Source organism: Bos mutus, chromosome 3 (genome assembly GCF_027580195.1).
Source record: "Bos mutus isolate GX-2022 chromosome 3, NWIPB_WYAK_1.1, whole genome shotgun sequence".
Classification (NCBI taxonomy): Eukaryota; Metazoa; Chordata; class Mammalia; order Artiodactyla; family Bovidae; genus Bos; species Bos mutus.
Window position 1 is genome coordinate 81596008 of NC_091619.1, and position 22030 is coordinate 81618037.

Genomic DNA, 22030 nt, shown 5'->3' on the forward strand with positions numbered 1-22030 from the left:
GCACTCAGTTACCCTGCTCGCATCAGGATGATAGCTCTATTCCAGAACAGGAGGCAATATAAACACAACCATTTATTTTGTGGCCAGCTTCAATGAATATCATTTTAATGACCCAGTTTTCCTGCTGAGAAATAGTTCATCACATTAGGTGCATCTTTCTAGTGCAGATTAAAAGAAACAGCAGTCGATTTTAGCCTGTCCGAAGTGAAGGGAATACTCATCAACTTGCTGTCTCCTACTGCTCACAGCACTGAATCATTTTTATAACAAAGAAACTGGTGAACCACATTGAACACCCATACCCCTAGTGAGATTCATTTGTGTCTCAGTAACAATCTAAACACGCAGTAAAGATTCTATTTAAGCAGTCAAGTCTTCAAGTTAGCTTCTTGAGGCGGGGGGTGGGGGGGAATTACAGGAAAAAAAAAAACAAACCCTAGAAGCATCAGAGTAATCACTAGAGAAATAGTTGAGTTTTCTCCAATTTCATTTAAAATGCTACATTGCATTGCCTATCCCACCCCAACCCCAGTAGACCTTATTAATATAATCATATAAGCAACTGCAATTGCTTCAGAATTACCTAGCCATCACTAGAGTATCTGCTGACTATTCTTTATAAAGTGTAGAATAAGAAGTCATCTCTGTGATCACTGATCAAATGGATGAATAATATAAAGTCAAGAACACCTGAACATAGTTTAAATGCTTCTCAAGAGATCTTCATACATTTCTTTGCTTATAGTTCCAATAAATGTATCCAAATTAGTTCAAGGACTCAAGCTTTGGAAGTTCTTAGAATAAAAATTGACTAATATAGAAAGCAAAGTTTACCAGTCTCCAGTTACAGGGCTAGAATAAGAATTCTACTTAAGAATTTACTTAATGATGAAGAAAAGGCTCCAGAAAAGGATAATTAGGAAATGAGAAAAAGAATTCATAGAAAACTGAAATTTAAAATTTTAGTTTTTCTATCTTAGTATTTTCCCTCCTACTTTGCAGTGTTAGAAACAAAAAACAAAACTGGAGAAAAAAATTCATATATTTAGTAAAATGAACATGGAGTTACCACTAGAAGCCATTAATGAATGCTGTTTGCTTATATAAGGTGAATATTCTTAAGATTCTTTAAGTCCTTGGTAATAATTGCTGTTGATTGTAGTGACATCTATTGGCAAGGTAGAGATCAACTGCAGAGTCCAAAAAAAAAAAAAAAAATTTTAAAAACAAAATAATGACTAGTTGCTCAACAAATCTTCATTAATCATGTGTGTGTGTGTGTGTGTGTGTGTGTGTGTGTGTGTACTAGTCGCTCAGTCATGTCTAACTTTGCAACCCCATGAACTGTAGCTCGCCAGGCTCCTCTGTCCATGAAATTCTCCAAGGCACAAATATTGGAGTGGGTAGCCATTCCTTTCTCCAGGGGATCTCCCTTCATGTTAAAAATTAGCATGGTAAACACAGGAAGTCGCTGAAGGGAAAGGCAAAATGTGGTCCTGAAACGAGACCTAGATTCCAGTACTGATCTCAACAATAACTAATTCTGTGACTTGGGGTAAATCAATTGGTCTGAGTCTTAGACTAAAATTAGTCAGACCAGTTGAACTTGATGCTTCTTAAATCCCATCACCGCCGAGGAACCCACTGATTCAGATACTTTAATTCCCTTCTTTTTTTTTTTAATTCCCTTCTTTAAAGTAATTTGCTATCTGATTGCTTTCCTCCTTTAACAGAGATGTTTTAATAATAAGTTTTAACTATCCTCTACAGGTGTAGTTCTGTAGTATAAGATGATGTTTAACTTGTTTAAACGATTTTTAATTTTAAAAATAATTTTAAAAGCTCTATTTAGCATAATTTTTACACCATAAAATTCACTCACACACACAATTCAGTGATTTACAGTAAACTTAAAGAGCTGGGCAACCATCACCACAATCCAGGTTAAGAACATTTCAACCAAAAAATTCCTTCAATTCCTACTCAAATTTAGGCAACCACTAACTTCCTTTCTATCTCTAAAAATTTGTTTCTCACAAACACTTTACTTTATTTAAATGTATGTACTACAAATAAATGTATATACTTTATATAAACATATGTACTATAGTATATAGTCTTCTGCATCAGGCTTCCTTTACTTGGGATAATGAGCATGTAATCAGTATTTTGCCCCTTTTTATTACTGAAGAGTATTATTCTACTATATGGATACATAACATTTTGTTTATCCATTCACCAGTTGACAGACATTTGGCCACTTGCAGCTTTTGGCTACTATGAATAATGCTGCTATGAACTTTCATGCAGGAGTCTTTGTGAGGACATATGTTTTCACTTCTTTTAAAGGTATATGCCTAGAAGTAGAATTGCTGGGTTCTATGGTAAACGTTTTAAGAAAGTAACAAACCATTTTCCAAAGTGGCCATATTAATTTACATTTCCACCAGAAGTGTACGAGGGTTCTAGATGTATGTTTATTTTTTTAGCTAAAATCACTCTAGTGGATGTGCAGTGGTTTAATCTGCATTTCCCCAATAAATTAATGACGTTGAGCACCTTTTTGAGTGCTTATTAGCCATTTTTATATCTTCTTTGGTGAAATGCCATTTAAGTTTTGCCTATTTTTTAAAATTGGGTTGCTTGTTTGCTTATTATTGAGCTGTAAAGATGAAATGCTTTTCTTCCAAATAAACATATCTAGTTATCCAAAGTTCAAGTGGATCAAACAAAGTGAATAGTAGAAGCTTCTTCTCAAAACTCCCCTCTCAAAACAGTTTGCCCTTCATGCTTCTGAACTTTTTTCAATGAAAAAAATACTTGAGATTCTATAAAGTTCAGCTTGGACCTTAGAATCTGACTGAAACCTGTGATTTGGCTTTGCTTCTAGGAGGCCAAAGACCACCTGGATATCATTCAGGCACCTCTGAACCAGGGCAAGATTCAATGACACTCAAGCAACATGGACTAACAATAAACAACTAAACCATGTATTAGTGGCAGTGATTCAAACAAAGCTGACATTTCTATTCATGTTATTATCTAAGTTAGCAACCTTGATACAACATGGAATGAAATTTTTCTTTCTGTCCTTGATACACTGAAATTTCATCAGCTTACTGAAGTATAAATGCTTACAAGAGTAAAATACTACTAGTAATTAGAGATAAGAATAAAAGCTGATTTTTACATTAAAATTATTAAAGTTTTTAAAGGTTAAGTACATCAATATATTGCCAGTTATATGAATATTGAGAACGCTACAAAGAACATTATAACCTTTGTGAATCAATATATGTTGATTTCATTGATTTTTTTTTAACATTTAAAAACTACTACAAAGCACAAAAATAGAGATTAAATCATGTCATAAACTTTGTAGGACTGTTCAGCAAACTAGCATGCATATTAAGGAAAGTAATCTTTAAAAGCCATATTTTTAGCTTTTGAATTCTACTTGGGCCATGAATTTTAAAAACTTTATTTCAGAATAGTTGATTTACAACATTAGAGTAGTTTCACATGTACAATGCAGTAATTCAGTATTTTTATAGAATATCCTCCATTTAAAGTTAACATGAGGAATACTCCATTGTGTATATGTACCACAGCTTTCTTATCCATTCGTCTGCTGATGGACATCTAGGTTGCTTCCATGTCCTGGCTATTATAAACAGTGTTGCGATGAACATTGGGGTACACGTGTCTTTTTCAATTCTGGTTTCCTCGGTGTGTATGCCCAACAGTGGGATTGCTGGATCATAAGGCAGTTCTATTTCCAGTTTTTTAAGGAATCTCCACACTGTTCTCCATAGTGGCTGTACTGGTTTGCATTCCCACCAACAGTGTAAGAGGGTTCCCTTTTCTCCACACCCTTTCCAGCATTTACTGCTTATAGACTTTTGGATCACAGTCATTCTGACTGGTGTGAAATGGTACCTCATTGTGGTCTTGATTTGCATTTCTCTGATGAGTGATGTTGAGCATCTTTTCATGTGTTTGTTAGCCATCTGTATGTCTTCTTTGGAGAAATGTCTGTTTAGTTCTTTGGCCCATTTTTTGATTGGGTTGTTTATTTTTCTGGAACTGAGCTGCAGGAGTTGCTTGTATATTGTGTTGTGAAAGTTGTGGTACATATACACAATGGAGTATTACTCAGCCATTAAAAAGAATACATTTGAATCAGTTCTAATGAGGTGGATGAAACTGGAGATTATTATACAGAGTGAAGTAAGCCAGAAAGAAAAACACCAATACAGTATACTAACACATATATATGGAATTTAGAAAGACGGTAATGATAACCCTGTATGCGAGACAGCAGAAGAGACACAGATGTATAAAATAGTCTTTTGGACTCTATGGGAGAGGGAGAGGGTGGGATGATTTGGGAGAATGGCATTGAAACATGCATGTTATCATTTGTGAAACGAATCGCCAGTCTAGGTTCGATGCAGGATACAGGATGCTTGGGTCTGGTGCACTGGGATGACCCAGAGGGATGGTACGGGAAGGGAGGTGGAAGAGGGTTCAGGATGGTGTGTTACCCATGGCAGAGTCATGTTGATGTATGGCAAAACCACTACAATATTGTAAAGCAATTAGCCTCCAATTAAAATAAATAAATTTATATTAAAAAAATAAAGTTAATATGAAATACTAGCTATATTCCCTGTGCTGCGCAATATATCCTTGAAACAACATATTTATTTTATACCTCATAGTTTGTACCTCTTAATTGCCTACCCTTATATTTCCTCTCCCCACTTCCCTCTTCCCACTGCAACCAATAGTTATGTCTCTATAGTTGTGAGTCTCTTTTCCATTTTGTTACGTTCATTCGTCTTGGACCATGAATTTTTCTCAAAAAGATTTCCTGTGTATTCTTTCTACACTGGGAAGGATGAAATGAAAGTAAAGTATCTAGCCCACAACACTGAAATTCCATGGGGATGAAAAACTATAAAATCATAAACAAATCTTTCTGTGATAATTCCACCTCTGGTTCAGGGAAAAATAAGGAATAAGATTGGGAAAATACACCACAAAAAAATGAAGTAACCAAAGTATCTTTCTCTTCTAGTCATCCCCCCTGATAGTAGAAGTAAAACAGTATCACAGTATTCAGTTGATCAAGGAACTTTGGGTAGGAGACAGTGCTAATAAAGTACTGTTCCTACATGATAAAGTTAAATTTCAAAAAATTGACTTCTAAAATTTTTAAAAATTAAATAATAATAACTTTTGGATAAAAATTCGAAGAATTGATGCTTTTGAACTGTGGTGTTGGAGAAGACTCTTGAGAGCCCCTTGGACTGCAAGGAGATCCAACCAGTCCATCCTAAAGGAGATTAGTCCTGGGTGTTCATTGGAAGGACTGATGTTGAAGCTGAAACTCCAATCCTTTGGCCACCTCATGCAAAGAGCTGACTCATTTGAAAAGATACTGATGCTGGGAAAGATTGAGGGCAGGAGAAGGGGACGACAGAGGATGAGATGGTTGGATGGCATCACCGACTCAATGGACATGGGTTTGGGTGGACTCCGGGAGTTGGTGATGGACAGGGAGGCCTGGTGTGCTGCAGTTCCTGGGGTTGCAAAGAGTTGGACACGACTGAGTGACTGAACTGAACTGATGCCAGAATTTCATTCTGTAATGGCAATATTTGCAAACACTGGAGAATGTTGAATTATTACTGATAATAATAGAGTAGCAGCCAACATTCTAGTGTGCTCACTATGTGTCACTTCCTATATGAACACATGACATACATCATTTCTTCTAGTCTCTCACAAGCTTCCAGTGAAAGGAGTACTATTATCATCCCTATAATACGATAAGAAAACTAAGGGAAAGATATGCAACTTGTTCCAGGTCAAATGGCTAGAAATGCTTAGAGATTAACTGACTAAAGAATATAAGGTGTATTAATTTCATAAACTATACATTGATCTAATTGCTACTAGTGAAAAATACAGCAGTAAACCTCTTTGTATGTATACACATACACACATACATTTACACATACATGTATAAGGGCAACAAATTCCTTAGGATATATCACTGGAAATTTAGATAGTCAAACAATATGCACATTTAAATAATTTACATGTGCTGCCAAATGTCTCTAGAAAGAGGTACATGAATTCAGAATCCCATCAACAGTATACAGAACTCTCTTTTTCCACAATCTCTCCAACAATGAGCAACACTAATTTTTAAAATATAAAGTAATCTGATGGTCAAAAAAATCTGATTTTTATTAATTTACATATCTCTCACTTTTGATGATGCTGAACAGAATTTTTGTATTTGTTGTTCAAATCTATTACATGATCTCTGATATATGCATATTTTTCCATTGTTGTACATGTCTTTTTCCTCTGAATATGTCAGTTCCTCAGTTCATTTGCTCAATCATGTCTGACTCTGCAACCCCATGGACTGCAGCACACCAGGCCACCCTGTCCATCAAAAACTCCCAGAGCTTGCTCAAACTCATGTCCATCAAGTCGGTGATGACATCCAGCCATCTCATCCTCTGTCATCCCCATCTCCTCCAGTCTTCAATTTTCCCAGCATCAGGATCTTTTCCAATGAGTCAGTTCCTCACATCAGGTGGACAAAGTATTGGAGTTTCAGTTTCAGCATCAGGCCTTCCAATGAATATTCAGAACTGATTTCCTTGAGGATTGACCGGTTTGATCTCCTTGCAGTCCAAGGGACTCTCAAGAGTCTTCTCCAACACCACAGTTCAAAAGCATCAATTCTTTGGTGCTCAGCTTTCTTTATACTCCAACTCTCACATCCATACATGACTACTGGAAAAACCATAGCCTTGACTAGATGGACCTTTGTTGGCAAAGTAATATCTCTGCTTTTTAATATGCCATCTAGGTTGGTCATAGTGTTTCTTCCAAGGAGCAAGCGTCTTTTAATTTCATGGCGGCAGTCACCATCTGCAGTGATTTTGGAGCCCCCCAAAATAAAGTCAGTACTGTTTCCATTGTTTCCCCATCTATTTGCCATGAAGTGATAGGACTAGATGCCATGATCTTCATTTTTTGAATATTGAGTTTTAAACCAGCTTTTTCACTCTCCTCTTTCACTTTTATCAAGAGGCTCTTTAGTTCTTTGCTTTCTGCCATAAGGGTGGTATCATCTGCATATCTGAGGTTCTTGATATTTCTCCTGGTAATCTTAATTCCAGCTTGTGCTTTAATCCAGCCTGGCATTTTACATGATGTACTCTGCATATAAGTTAAATAAGCAGGGTGACAATATACAGCCTTGACATACTCCTTTCCAAATTTGGAACCAGTCTGTTATTCCATGTCCAGTTCTAACTGTTGCTTCTTGACCTGCATACAGATTTCTCAGGAGGCAGGCAACATGGTCTGTTATTTCCATCTCTTGAAGAATTTTCCATAGTTTGTTATGATACACACAATCAAAGGTTTGGGCATAGTCAATAAAGCAGAAGTAGATGTTTTTCTGGAACTCTCTTGCTTTTTCCATGATCCAACAGATGTTGGCAATTTGATCTCTGGTTCCTCTGCCTTTTCTAAATCCAGCTTGAACATCTGAAAGTTCATGTTTCACATACTGTTGAAGCCTGGCCTGGAAAATTTTGAGCATTACTTTGCTAGCATGTGAGATGAGTCCAATTGTGTGGTAGTCTGAACATCCTTTGGCATTGCCCTTCTTTGGGATTGGAATGAAATTTGACCTTTTCCAGTCCTGTGGCCACTGCTGAGTTTTCCAAATTTGCTGGCATACTGAGTGCAGCAATTTCACAGCATGAAATCCTAAAATCTTTTAGGATTTTAAATAGCTCAACTGGATTCAGTCACCTACACTAGCTTTGTTATAGTGATGCTTCCTAAGGCCCACTTGACTTCGCATTCCAGGATGTCTGGCTCTAGGTGAGTGATCACACCATCGTGGTTATCTGGGTCTAAGATCTTTTTTTATAGGTCTGTATATTTTTGCCACCTCTTCTTAATATATTCTGCTTCTGTTAAGTGCATAGCATTTCTGTCCTTTATTGTGCCCATCTTTGCATGAAATGTTCCCTTGGTATCTCTGATTTTTCTGAAGAGATCTCTAGTCTTTCCCATTCTATTGTTTTCCTCTATTTCTTTGCACTGATCAGTTAGGAAGGCTTTCTTATCTCTCCTTGCTATTGTCTGGAACTCTGAATTCAGATGGGTATATCTTTCCTTTTCTCCTTTACCTTTGCATGCATGCATGCTTGGTCGCTTCAGTCGTGTCCAACTCTGTGTGACCCTATGGACAGCAGCCCACCAGGCTCCTCTGTCCACAGGATTCTCTAGGCAAGAATACTGGAGTGGGTTGCCATTTCCTGCTCCAATGTATGCATGCATGCTCAGTCGCTTCAGTCACGTCTGACTCTGTGCAACCCCACGGACACCAGTCCACCAGGCTCCTCTGTCCACGGGATTCTCCAGGCAAGAATACTGGAGTGGGTTGCCATACCTTTAGCTGAATATATATGTATTCAAAAATATGTGTATACATTTTATGTTTTTAATTTTTCTGTAAGCCAACTCATCATTATCTTTTACTGTGCTGATATAATAAATCAAAAGATGTTAACCTGTACCAAGAGTGTATCTTTTTAAAATCTTAGACTTTTATAATATTTTTATGATTTCAGTTTTCAGACATACATGATTCTTTTGGAATTCACTTATAATTTCGGTGAGAAGTGAATATCTGCATATTTTCTCCCCAAATGATTATCTAACCCATTGTAAATTTATCCTATTTCTAGTATTTCAAAAATAATTTTATATTCTAAATTCTGAATAGACTCTAGGTCTATTATAGATCATTTCTAATGCAAATACTAAACTGCTTTAATAACTAGTTCTAAACAATATTTCTAATCAACAGTGCTACTGGTATCCTATGCAGGGTAATTCTTTGCTGTACAAGATTATCCCATACATACAACATAGTGCCTTTGGCACCCAACTAACAAGTAACAGTAGAATAGCCTATCCATTGAGACCAGGGACACTTGGCAATGTATAAAGACTGGTTTGGTTGTCACAACTGGAGTGGGAGGGAGAAGCTACTGGCATCTAGTCAGTAGAGACCAAGGATACTGTTCAACATCCTATAATGCAAAGGTCAGTCCTCCACAATAAAGAATTAAAGTCCAAATTCAGTAGTCCAGGGTTGAGAAAAAAACTATTCAGACAGCCAAAAACTCTCTCACTCATTTCTAAAGCTCCAGGTTGAGTTTGAAAGCAATCAGTTAAGAATATATTCAGATACTCGGGAAGTGCATGGCCCCATCCTCTCAAGTTTTCTTTTCCAAAATCACTTAGCATTTCATTTCTAAGTCAATGTCCAATAAAGTTTTCGTATTTTAAAAAGCCTGTATACACTTAGTGTGTGTGTGTGCATGTTCAGTCATGTTCAGCTCTTTGTGACCTCCATGGACTGTAGCTCTCCAGGTTCCTCTGGCCATGGAATTCTCCAGGCAAGAATACTGGAGTGGGTAGCCACTCCCTTCTCCAAGGGATTTTCCTCACCCAGGGATCAGACTGCATTTCCTGTGGCTCCTTCACTGGCAGGAGGATTCTTTACCACTACCAATGCCTGGGAAGCCCCATATACACTTAATTAGACTCAAATCACTTTATACTGGTTTCAAGATTTTCACTAACACCAAATGATGCCTATTTAGAAGTGTGTGTGAGTGTGTGTGTGTGTACGGATGACTATTTCTGTGAATCCGTACACATTTTTCTTGAGAGTGAGTGGGTTTATAGTTTTTACCACACTGCCAAACAGTAAGTAACTCAAAAGTTATGGAACATTGAAATGACCTGCATTTATAAATATATTATTAGTGGATTTTTAAAAGTCTTTCTGTTATTTCTATTAGGAAAGTTCTCATATTTTCTAAGTAGATAATACTGATTAGAAGATTTTTTCATATTTACAGTTATATAAAGTTATATAACTTAACAGTAATATAAAGCTTATATATATAAGCTATATATATATAGCTCGACGTACAGTTATCAAAGATTATTTTAGTTGTTGAGTTTTTGAGATTGACAACTGCATTATTATTTGTGAATAACTGTTAAAACAGTTAACAGTGATTTTAGTATGAAACTAAAAGCTACTGTATTGGACATTTTCAGTAGATGCATTGTATGATAATGTGGATTATATCTCAATAAAGTTGTTTTTTAAAAAGCCATCCCCTCTAAACTTATACATAGTCTGATTCTGAGTGATCTGGTAATAAATCACATTTCAGAGGGTCTTAGCTAGTATCCAATCCTTAAAAACAACTCACATGAAAATAAGAACTAAAATAAAACACAAAATGCAAGGTATTGGTAATCTAATTTTTATTTGTGTGGTGTGGATCACAGGCTAACTTTATTGCACTTCATATTCCAAATATATTCCTTATACTCAATATTACATTAGGACATGTAATGGGGGGAGGGAATCTGAGCAAAATGCTATAATGATGTATCAGAGTCATAGTTAAACGAAATCCTTACTGAGGGGGAAAAAAATGTGGAAAAACACCTCAGAAGAGTATGCTATTCTGGAATTAAGGGATAAAGAAGGGGCTTTAAAAGGTCTTTAGCAGGAGGTTCTATTCAAATCTTTGTTATATCACTTAAAAGCAAGGTGTCAGACAAGTCAATTACATTCTGAATTCCTAGGACTTCATATGCATTAAGAGACAGGTCAATTGTAAGATTCTCATTGCTTCACTCTCTTATGTTACATAAAGTCATTCCAAATCTTCTGCTGCCTGCAGTTTAAAACTGTAATTGAAAGACTGAATGCCACCAGGTTAGAATGACCCAAGTGATATAAAAGCATTTACATTCTGGGATCGAAAGTGAACAAAGCAGGACTTTGTGGAGACTGTGGCGCCTCTCCCTGAGGATTGGAAATTTTAGATAAAATAATGGGTGGCATATTGAGAAAGAGACATCAAGCTGCTCTGGACAGAATGCTCTGAAACCACATGGATGGTACAGTTCAGGAGAAAAGGTACCTCCAAAGCACTAGGAGCACATCTGGGTTTTCAGTGCACTGCATGGGACTATGCGAGTCACATACCTTCTTTCATTAATTTGGCAAAAAAAAAAAAAAATACAGGAATAAGTATTAGAATAAGGAGTCGGGCAAGATTTTCCAAAGAATGTAACATGCAGCTGAAATCAGCAGAAGAGATCACCTTTCAAAGGCTCTTCTGAGAATCCACTTAAAGAGTTGAAGACAATTTACGGCACATAGTAGGTACTTAATAAACTATGGCTACTACCACATAGCCACTAAAATTGTGGCAATAAAAACACGAAGCTACAAGTATGAGGAGACTGAGAAAGAAGATTTATCTATATTTGCTGATTCATTTTCAGAAAGAAGGGCCTTCCTGGTGGCTCAGCTGGTAATGAATCTGCCTGCAATTCAGGAGACCTGGGTTCAATCCCTGGGTTGGAAAGATCCCCTGAAGAATGGAACATCTACCTACTCCAGTATTCTGGCCTGGAGAATTTCACGGACTGTATAGTCCATGGGGTCGCAAAGAGTCGGACACGACTGAGAGACTTTCACTTTTCAGAAAGAAAGACAATAAAGTTATGACATCTTTCCAGTAGCCAACTGAAAATCTGGGTCAGGATATCAGAGCAAGGTTAAGGCCAGAAATAAAGACTGGAAAGTCATCACATGACAGTGAACTGAGTTATCATTTCATGCCCTCGATGATATTAAACCTCTAACAAGGCAATCTAAATAACTTTAAATTTCGGTATTAAACACTATACCATAAAGTAAAAAGTTCTGCACCACTGATAACTCCCTTTGACAAGTCATGCAGGTTTGATAATGGTAGTTTTGTCAATAGGTAAGCATTTATGTGGATATTGCCTCTTGATTTAAAAAAATAATTTTATTTATCTGTTGTTTTTGGCTGTGTTAGGCCTTTGTCGCTTGCAGGCTTTCCTCTAGTTGTGGAGAATGGGGGCTACTCTCTGGTTGCGGCGTGCAGTCTTCTCACTGTGGTGGCTTCTCTTGTTATGGAGCACAGGCTCTAGGGCTTGTGGGCTTTAGCAGTTGCAGCACACGAGCTCAGTGGTTGCAGTGCACAGGCTTAATTGCTCCAGGGCATGTGTGATCTTCCTGGATCAGAAACTGAACTTGTATTTCCTGAATTGGCATGGGGATTCTTAACCACTGAGCCACAAGGGAAGCCCTACTTCTTAATTTTGAACTGTTTCAAAACTCTTAATTAAAATTCAAAAAGTTCTTATTGCTAAGATGATTGTACGATATCTTATGGCAATTAGACACCAGAATGTCATATGTTCAACTATGTATTAAAGAAGATGAGTGATCTATAATATAAATGCCTGTTATGTAACACACTCTCTATATAGGTATACTTGGGAGGTGTGAGGTTCAGGTCCAGACTACTGCAAAAAAGTGAGTCACGGTTTGAGTCATTTTGGTTACGCAGTGCATATAAAAGCTTTGTTGTTGTTCAGTCATGAAGTCATATCGGACTCTGCGACCTCGTGGACTATAACACGCCAGACTCCTCTATCCTCCACTCTCTCCCAGAGTTTGTTCAAATTCATGTCCATTGACTCAGTAATACTATCTAATACTTTCATCCTCTGCCACCCCCTTCTCCTTTTGCCTTCAATCTTTCCCAGCACCAGGGTCTTCCAATGAGTCAGCTCTTCACATCAGGTGGCCAAAGTATTGGAGCTTAAGTTTCAACATCAATCCCTTCAATGAATATTCAGGGTTAATTTTCTTTGCAACTGACTGGTTTGATCTCCATGCTGTCCAAGGGACTCTCAAGAGTCTTCTCCAGCACACAATTTGAAAGCACCAATTCTGTGATACTCAGCCTTCTTTATGGTCCAACTCTCACATCCGTACAAGACTACAGGAAAACCGTATCTTTGAGTACACAGACCTTTGTTGGCAAAGTGATGTCTCTGCTTTTTATATGCTATCTAGGTTGGTCATAACTTTCCTTCCAAGGAGCAAGCATCTTTTAATTTCATGACTGCAGTCATAATCTGCAGTGATTTTGGAGCCCAAGAAAAGAAAGTCTGTCACTATTTCCATTGTTTCCCTATCCATCTGCCATGAAGTGATGGGACTGGATGCCCTGATCTGCCACTACTTCTACATTTTCCCCTTCTATTTGCCATGAAGTGATAAAAGCTATGTTTATACTATAATCTACTAAGTATATGATAACATTATGTCTAAAAAACAATGCACATACCATAATTTAAAAACACATAATTGCTTTAAAAAAATGCTAAACATCATCTGATGATGCAGGTTGCCACAAAGCTTCAAAATTATCCAGCAAAACACAATAAAAGGAGGTATGCTTGTATTGGTTGAAACACTGAATTCTCACAACAACCTGAACAATAATTACTTTGTTTATTTTACTAAACATCCCCAGCAATACTATGTTGCTAAATTCAAGGGTTATTACTCTGTCTCCAACCTCCTCAGCCTCTCAGAATCCTTTCACAGTTGACCACGGAGGTTCCGTGACATAACCCTTCTTGAAACACATTCTCTTAAACTAATTTTATAATCTGAGAGTACTCTTATGCTTGGATGCTCTTATGCTGGGCAAGTGCTGGAGTCCCTTCTTGCTGCTGTCTCCAGTTCCCATGAGTTTAATACCGTCCAGATCAGCAGTTTTCAGAATGCGGACCCTGAGTCAGAAGTATTAACATTACCTAGAAATGTAAATTATTGGGTGCTCCCAGGTGCGAAGAATTAGAAACTGGGGGTAGGGAATTAATGTTTGAACAACTTCCAACAGGTGCTTCTGATGCAAGCCAACATTTGAAAACCACAGATCCAGATGTGTGCTTTTCATTCTCCAGGTTGTGACCCATAGTCAATCAAGAAATAAACTGAGATGCAAATGCATTTTAAAAACCGAAATAGAACCATATACAGGAAATTCCCTGGTGGTCCAGTGGTTAAAATTCAGCCCTTCCACTGCTGTGGGCCAGTTTCAATCCCCGGTCAGGGAACTAAGGTTGTGCAAACCATGCAGCAGGGCCAAAAAAAAGTAGTACAGAAAAAAGTTCTTCATATGTTACAAAGGTAACCAATATTTCATGAAACCCTTGTTTTAATTATATATGCATATTAGTGTGTTTGCATGTGTGTACGTGCACGTCTATATTTGGTTGTTAAATGTGTTATTGAGAATCACAGTTTTGGAAAAAAAACTGATCAATATGATGACTAAAAAGCCAGCTCTTTGGTCCTTTTTGCCATTTAGGTCTTACCTTGCTTGGACATTCCATTTCACTTAATTTTGCTTCCTCCAAGGGATTTATTTTCAAACTACCTTGTTTATTTGGTGTTTATAGTACAAGCTGGAATCAAGATTGCCGGGAGAAATATCAATAACCTCAGATGTGCAGATGACACCACCCTTGTGGCAGAAAGTGAAGAGGAACTCAAAAGCCTCTTAATGAAAGTAAAAGTGGAGAGTGAAAAAGTTGGCTTAAAGCTCAACATTCAGAAAACGAAGATCATGGCATCCAGTCCCATCACTTCATGGCAAATAGATGGGGAAACAGTGGAAACAGTGTCAGACTTTATTTTTCTGGGCTCTAAAATCACTGCAGATGGTGACTGCAGCCATGAAATTAAAAGACGCTTACTCCTTGGAAGGAAAGTTATGATCAACCTAGATAGCATATTAAAAAGCAGAGACATTACTTTGCCAACAAAGGTTCATCTAGTCAAGGCTATGGTTTTTCCTGTGGTCATGTATGGATGTGAGAGTTGGACTGTGAAGAAGGCTGAGTGCCGAAGAATTGAGGCTTTTGAACTGTGCTGTTGGAGAAGACTCTTGAGAGTCCCTTGGACTGCAAGGAGATCCAACCAGTCCATTCTGAAGGAGATCAGCCCTGGGATTTCTTTGGAAGGAATGATGCTAAAGCTGAAACGTCAGTACTTTGGCCACCTCATGTGAAGAGTTGACTCATTGGAAAAGACTCTGATGCTGGGAGGGATTGGGGGCAAGAGGAGAAGGGGACGACAGAGGATGAGATGGCTGGATGGCATCACTGACTCGATGGACGTGAGTCTGAGTGAACTCCGGGAGTTGGTGATGGACAGGGAGGCCTGGCGTGCTGCGAATCATGGGGTCGCAAAGAGTCTGACATGACTGAGCGACTGATCTGATCTGATTTGATCTGATAGTACTTATAATATTTAAACTATTTTATTGTTTATAAGCTTTTTGCCTATCTAGAATATAAGCCAGTAAGAGTAGAAATCTTGTTCCCTGCTGTGTTGCCGACACCTAAGACAGTGTCCGCCCACCTAAAATACCTACTCAGTAAGTATCTCTTGACTGGATAAACTTTATAAATGAGTAACTTACCAAAGCTGACTTAAGTTAGATTAAACTACATTTTCACCATTGTAAAAAGAAATGCTTAGTGTGGGGACAATAAGAATCTGATAAAACAGTGAACTAATTTACTGTTAATTTTTGGACAGATGAGCAAAGCAGTAATTTAATAAGAGTTAAGGAACAAATAAAAACTCACAGGATCCATATCAAGAAGAAATTCAGGAAAGCTAGAGGCTTTAAGTTCACATACATTTCAAATGTGAACTATGTCATGACTCCATACAGTTCAAACCCTTCTACAGAAGATTAAAAGTAAATTCAATGGGAAGGAAATGTACATTGAGAAGGGAAAAACTGGGGAGCAAAATGAATGGAAAGTCATATTCACAGCTGGAGAAACTTGTGAAATTCAAATTTGCTGGAGAATCTGCGAAATGTCATAGTTAAAAGATGACTTTGTTATTAGGAGTCTATATCTGCATTCAGTGTCTGGAGTAGGAAATGGCAACCTACTCCAGTATTCTTGCCTGGAAAACTCCATGGATAGAAGAGCCTGGCAGGCTACAGTCCATGGGGTCACAAAGAGTTGGACACGACTGAGCGACTGAACACACACGCACACATAGTGAACACCACTTTGACGCCACTAGACAGACAGAGCTGTTCCAAGACCACGTGTACATGCATGTTCACAGCACACACTCACAGTGTTAGTGGGGTTCAGGAGGGGCAGTGATTTACACTGAATGTGTGCTCAGTCACCAACATTCCCAACCCAGGGATCAAACCTGCATCTCCTGTCTCCTGCATTGGCAGGCAGATTCTTTTCCACTGGGCCACCCCCCATCATGCTGTTCCTATTTCTGGGATATTAACATTTTAATTAATGGGAAGAATAGATGATAGACTGTACCAGCTCTGGAGTCAGAGTGCCTGGGTTTAAATTCCATTTCAACTATTTATTAGCTGTGTAATTTTTGACAAAGTTCTTAATTTCTCTGAGCCTATTTCTTTATTTGTGTATTTAGAGACCTCACAAAATTATTATGTTGACTGAGTTAATAATACTTATGAAGACCTGGCACATGGTAAAGCGGAGTATTTACTAGGTATCACAATCCTTATACTAAGTTCTTTAAATGTTTTCTCCTCTAATGCTCACAGCAATACTACGAGACAGGTTACTATAAGATATCCCCTCTTCTCCATATACATGAGAAAGTGAAAAGCCATGAAAAGGTTAAGAAACTTGTTCATGAATTCACAACTAAGTGAATAGGGTTAGAATGTAATCTTAGTCATATGCTTAAACCAGGTTTCCTAACAACCAAGCAAATATGGGCCTTCTAGTAACCCAGAAATTATGAATAATCAACAAGCTACCTCCACTCTGCTGCAGCTTCTGTAATATCTATTATCAAAACAAAGGGTTACATTATACAAGTGCACACATACATCAATTGTATCCATTATGTGCTGTGCTTTCAAAGAGGTTGAGAACCAAGGCGCTGCACTACTTTTGTTAAATTTTGTTTCCATGCCTTTGTATCCTCCATTCAAAGTGGATTACCCCACTGAGAAAAGCAGCAGCAAAGTTTCATTTATCTCACAGCAGACTCACTTAGCACCGTTAGTAAAAAACAGTTGGTTTTCAACAAAGATTGTCAAATAAATGAAAATGCACAAGAAAGTGTTCTATAAAATCACAAAGTACAAAGCAAGTTTTTATAGTCAACCTAATTATTTATATTTATTTTTATATTTTATTTATATATTTAGAAAATTATAAAGTTATAGTCAACTTTATAATACTTTTTGAAGATTCACAATATAAAAGGCTAACAGCCTTATCACAGTATTTTAATCCTCATCACAACCCCTATAAAATAGGTACCATTATTTTCATAGAAGAAGGAATACTTAAGGTCACATACTATGAAGTACTGGAGACCAAATTTTCACTCTTTCAATTTCTGTATCAAACTCCTTTTCTATATAAGGAAAAATATTATTTTAAAGTATACAAATTTCAAAAACCATTAAAGCCAACCGCGTAAATGCATAATCCTGTAGGTTTTAGTATAGTCACAAATTGTGCAACCATCATCACAATCTAATTTTAGAGCATTTCATCACTCCAAAACAAATTCTGTACACAACAGCAATGAGATCTAACTACATATAGTTTACATGCATAAAAGGAATGTAAATGCTTTTAAATAAAGCCTCCTTTAAATACATGTGAATGCATATTTCCTGCAACTAATGCAAAAGGACATCATGAAATGACATCTAAAGGAGACAATTATGACTTGGTGGGCCTTCTATAATTTTGCATTGTCAATATCACCATTCATCTGGGCACAGCAAGTAATCAAGGTCTAATATCTACATTCAACTCTGGTTACTATTGGTCAAACTCCAATTTCAAGGACTTCTTAGCATTTCTATATTCACAACCAAATAGTAAGACTAGCATGGACTGTAGATAAAAGTTTACCACCCAGTTGCCTTTGATATTCACTCTGTTATATTAATGTCAGAGGCAAAAGCTTAGGAAAATATTAAGTCACAGAAGTTAGGAGATCTGAATTTTCTTTTTCAGCAAGATATGTTCATACACATTTTCTAAGAACCCACACCACTGTATTTGATAATTTACAACAATCATTAAAGTATAATTTAATGTTATGCATCTATCCCAAACAATGAAAAGGAACTCACTGTTGGTAAATGCACATTCTTCTTCAGATTCATCACTGTCATCAGATGGAGATCTATAAGGAGGAGGCAGTTTCATTGGCGGTGGAGCAGTTCCTCGCCTCTGAAGATGCAAAATTTGAGAGAAGTGTTAATTGCCTTTGTTCAAGCTCTTCCTCAATGACAAACAGGATTAAAAGATAATCTGTAAATATTTTGACTGTATCCAACCTTCATCATATCACTAGGATTATAATTTTTTATTCTCTATGTTATTATGTAAAGTGACTCTGTGATGTAAACACACCAATACAGAAAACAGGAATTCAAAAGCACAACTTTTAAAACTGTTGACCTTCACAGAAGCATGCCTTCCTTTCTCCAGTGAGAAAACCAATTATATGTATCTTCTTTACACTGTTGAAAGTTAGTTTTCTTTGTTTCTGACCAAATAACTCAAATGAAAGACATATAAATAATGATTTAGATATAAAAATGACCCAATGTGTTAATCTTACAATTATTTCAACTTTTTATTCAATTATAAAAGGTACAGATTTCATTATTTATAAAGCACTTGAAATACCAAGATTTTCTAACTGAAGAGGTATTCATCTATAATTTGTAAATAGTTAACATATATTTCAATGTTTTAAAAAGAGAGAGAGAAAAAGCTTTATGATGAATACCTTTTGTATTTCTGTATACGTATTCTTTACATTTACAAACCAAATGATACAGTACATCAATATTTGGTTTAAAGAGACTTAATTAAAGTAGACTTTATGATCATATTACCTTTATACAATGCAGACCTTTTCTTAAATGCTGGGAAAAATAAAACATGCCAAACTACGGAGAGATCCAAGCTGCTGGAAAGAATAGGAGCCGATATACCCAAGCTCCCCACAGATGCCAAAATAACTGAATTAAGATTTGTTTTGCTACAGGATTTCAATAAAGCACAATCAATTACGCTTTACAGTACAAAGCCACTAATGGCAGGATACACTTCAGTAAATGGACAATGACTGGTCCATTACAGAAAGCAGACATGTAATAAATTCCTCCAAAATAGAAAACACTATTTGGCATCCATAAGGAAAAACACACACTCAAATTTATTCAGGATAACATCTAATCAAGGGTCATTCTAAGTGAAAGACAAAGCTAAGAACAAGGAGAGCTAGCTTTTAAAATAGTAGTAAAAGATATATATGAATTCTCTTTAATAGCACTTTAAAAAGTATATTTAAGGGACAATTGTTTACGTGACCTATTTCTTTAACTTCTACCAACACGCTCACAAAGAATGTAGGATAAGCATATTCTGGGCTCCCTATGGTATGAATGTGGGTTGCCAGATGTCCAGGCAGCTTTCTACCACATATGGGAGAAGAGTGTAGGCAGGTCCAGGCTCTCACTGTGGCAGCAAAGGCTAGAGCAAGGTATGCACAGGGAGGGCCAGGTGAAAGAACTTCTGTGAGGGTAGAGAAAAACACAGACCATAGGACATGCTCAGCTCTGAGAACAGTGTCCTTAACTGTTTGCTGAATGAGTAAATAACTGGTTGTCATTCATGTTGTTTCAGTTCTCTGACATATTAGCATTGAGAAAAATGACAATAACACAAACCGTTCTTGTCCAAGAGCATTGCATATTAAGGACTTCCCTGATGGTCCAAGGTTAAGAATCCACCTTGCAATGCAAGGAACATGGGTTCGATCCGTGGTCCAAGAACTAAGATCCTACATGCCGTGGGAAAACTAAGCCTGCGCACCACAACTGCTGAGTGCACACAGCAACCACTGAAGCCCTTCCCCTGAGCTCACGCGCCACAACAGGAGGAGCCACCACAAGGAGAAGCCCATGCACTGCCACTAGAGAGTAACCCCCTTTCGCCACAACTAGGAAAATCCCATGTGCGGCAACCAAGAGCTCATGAATTGCAACAAAGACCCAGTGCGGCCAAAAAAATAAATAAATACATTTTGTAAAAAGAGCATTGAGATTTCTTCTGGAAATGTAAGTTATTTTAACAAAGTTGCGTTGCCTTCTAAGACATTAACAAGTTTAGTGTCTAAATCTGAATCTTATTTAAACATTTTTTTCAGCAAATATAAATACTCTTTCCAATTCTCTCTGAACCAGGATAACCACCTTTTTGGTTCCCATGTTAGCAATTTTAATAAACATCTGGCACTGTTACATTCTGCATAATTTCAAAGGTCAAGTTTCTTTTCTTTAATTTTATTAGTCAGTCTTGGAAGCCCCACTGATATGTTCAAGTATACTCATCTTCCAGAACCAATGAACTGTGAAGCCTGAGACATACAATCCCATACACATGATTTCCTGGTTCCGACGATAAATTCCCAGTGGCAACAGAACTTTGTCTTTTTACCTGTTTTTCCATTTTTAAATTTTCAATTCTATTTTTTGTTGTTGTTGTTGTTTCTAATATTAAGCTAAGTTTGGTCCTGATTTGTACTTCGGCTGTAAATTATTCACCATTAGTAGAAGTAATCAGTGGAATCTGGTTTTATGATCTGGCAATTTAGTGATATTTATTGGAATGATGAGGATCTATTACATACTGCTTCTTTGGGCATCTACTCTCTCTTGATTGAGAGAAAAAAGCAAACATGTTTATTAGATTGTTTGCCTGGCTGTGCTTTTGTACAAGAACATGTCTTGGTTCCAATGTAAAGAACAGCTTTTTGCCAGACAGACCAGTGTTTTTGCATTTTTGTGTTTCCATCTGACACATGGCTAAAGTTGCAGGACAAAAGCTGAAAGTCCTGTGTGTATCTGAAAAGGAGAAAGACTCTTACCTCATTGTGAACACGAAATAGTCTCCTACCTTTGGGGGTATTAAAAACTCAGTCTTTTAAAGTCTCTCTGATTGGTTAGAGACTAAGAGGCATTATTTAAATCTCATATTCCCAGAGTTTTTTAAGAAATAGTGAAACTAAACGTATATTACTTTAGATGTGCCAGTCTTTTGAGAAATCCCTTTTCACAGAAACAACTAACTCAGAAGCATTTTAATATGTGAATCTAGATTCACAAAGTCAAAAAGACTTGGTGATTTTAATTAGAAATGCTTATACCTTCTCCCTGATCTCCTTGATCTCACTGGTGTGTAATATAGAACAAAAATATATAAGATAATAAAAACATTTACACTAATGTTGCATGATATCCACATGTCCACATGCTGTGCACGTGTGTATCACAATTGGTTACACATTGGCCTGAGAATTATCAGCCAGTTCTAAAGATTAGCACAATGTAGAGTATCCCTGATGGAATGCTGTTTTATTTGTTGCTGTTAAGAATAATCAGAGAGCATGCATCCTATAATACTCTAAGTGTCATCAAGAGGGTCACAAGAGATCATTCTGATGTTTGCAAATGCCTTCCTGAGATTCCTCTTAGTTTCAGAGTCTGACAAATCCAGATTTTTCCCTTGGAATAGAAGCATGCCTTAATAGCAATCTTATTGAAGTATATTTCACATATAATAAAATATACTTATTTGGGATATATATTTTTTATAAGGTTAATGTAACCATACTTTATGGAGAAGGCAATGGCACCCCACTCCAATACTCTTGCCTGGCAAATCCCATGGAGGGAGGAGCCTGGTGGGCTGTAGTCCATGGGGTCGCTAAGAGTCGGACACAACTGAGTGACTTCATTTTCACTTTTCACTTTCATGCATTGGAGAAGGAAATGGCAACCCACTCCAGTGTTCTTGCCTGGAGAATCCCAGGGACGGGGGAGCCTGGTGGGCTGCCGTCTATGGGGTCGCACAGAGTCAGACACGACTGAAGAGACTTAGCAGCAGCAGCAGCAGCAGCAGCAGCAGCAGCAAGCATACT

General features: G+C 37.2%; 1 protein-coding gene across 4 annotated transcripts in view; it reads right to left on the bottom strand.

Annotated features, from left to right (window-relative positions):
• PATJ (PATJ crumbs cell polarity complex component) overlaps positions 1-22030 on the bottom strand; it is a 387741-nt gene that overhangs the window by 206879 nt on the left and 158832 nt on the right. For all 4 annotated transcript variants that reach the window (XM_070367927.1, XM_070367930.1, XM_070367929.1 and 1 more), the window contains exon 27: positions 18168-18267. In XM_070367927.1, coding sequence (XP_070224028.1) covers positions 18168-18267 — 100 coding nt within the window. The remainder of the gene's footprint in view (positions 1-18167; positions 18268-22030) is intronic.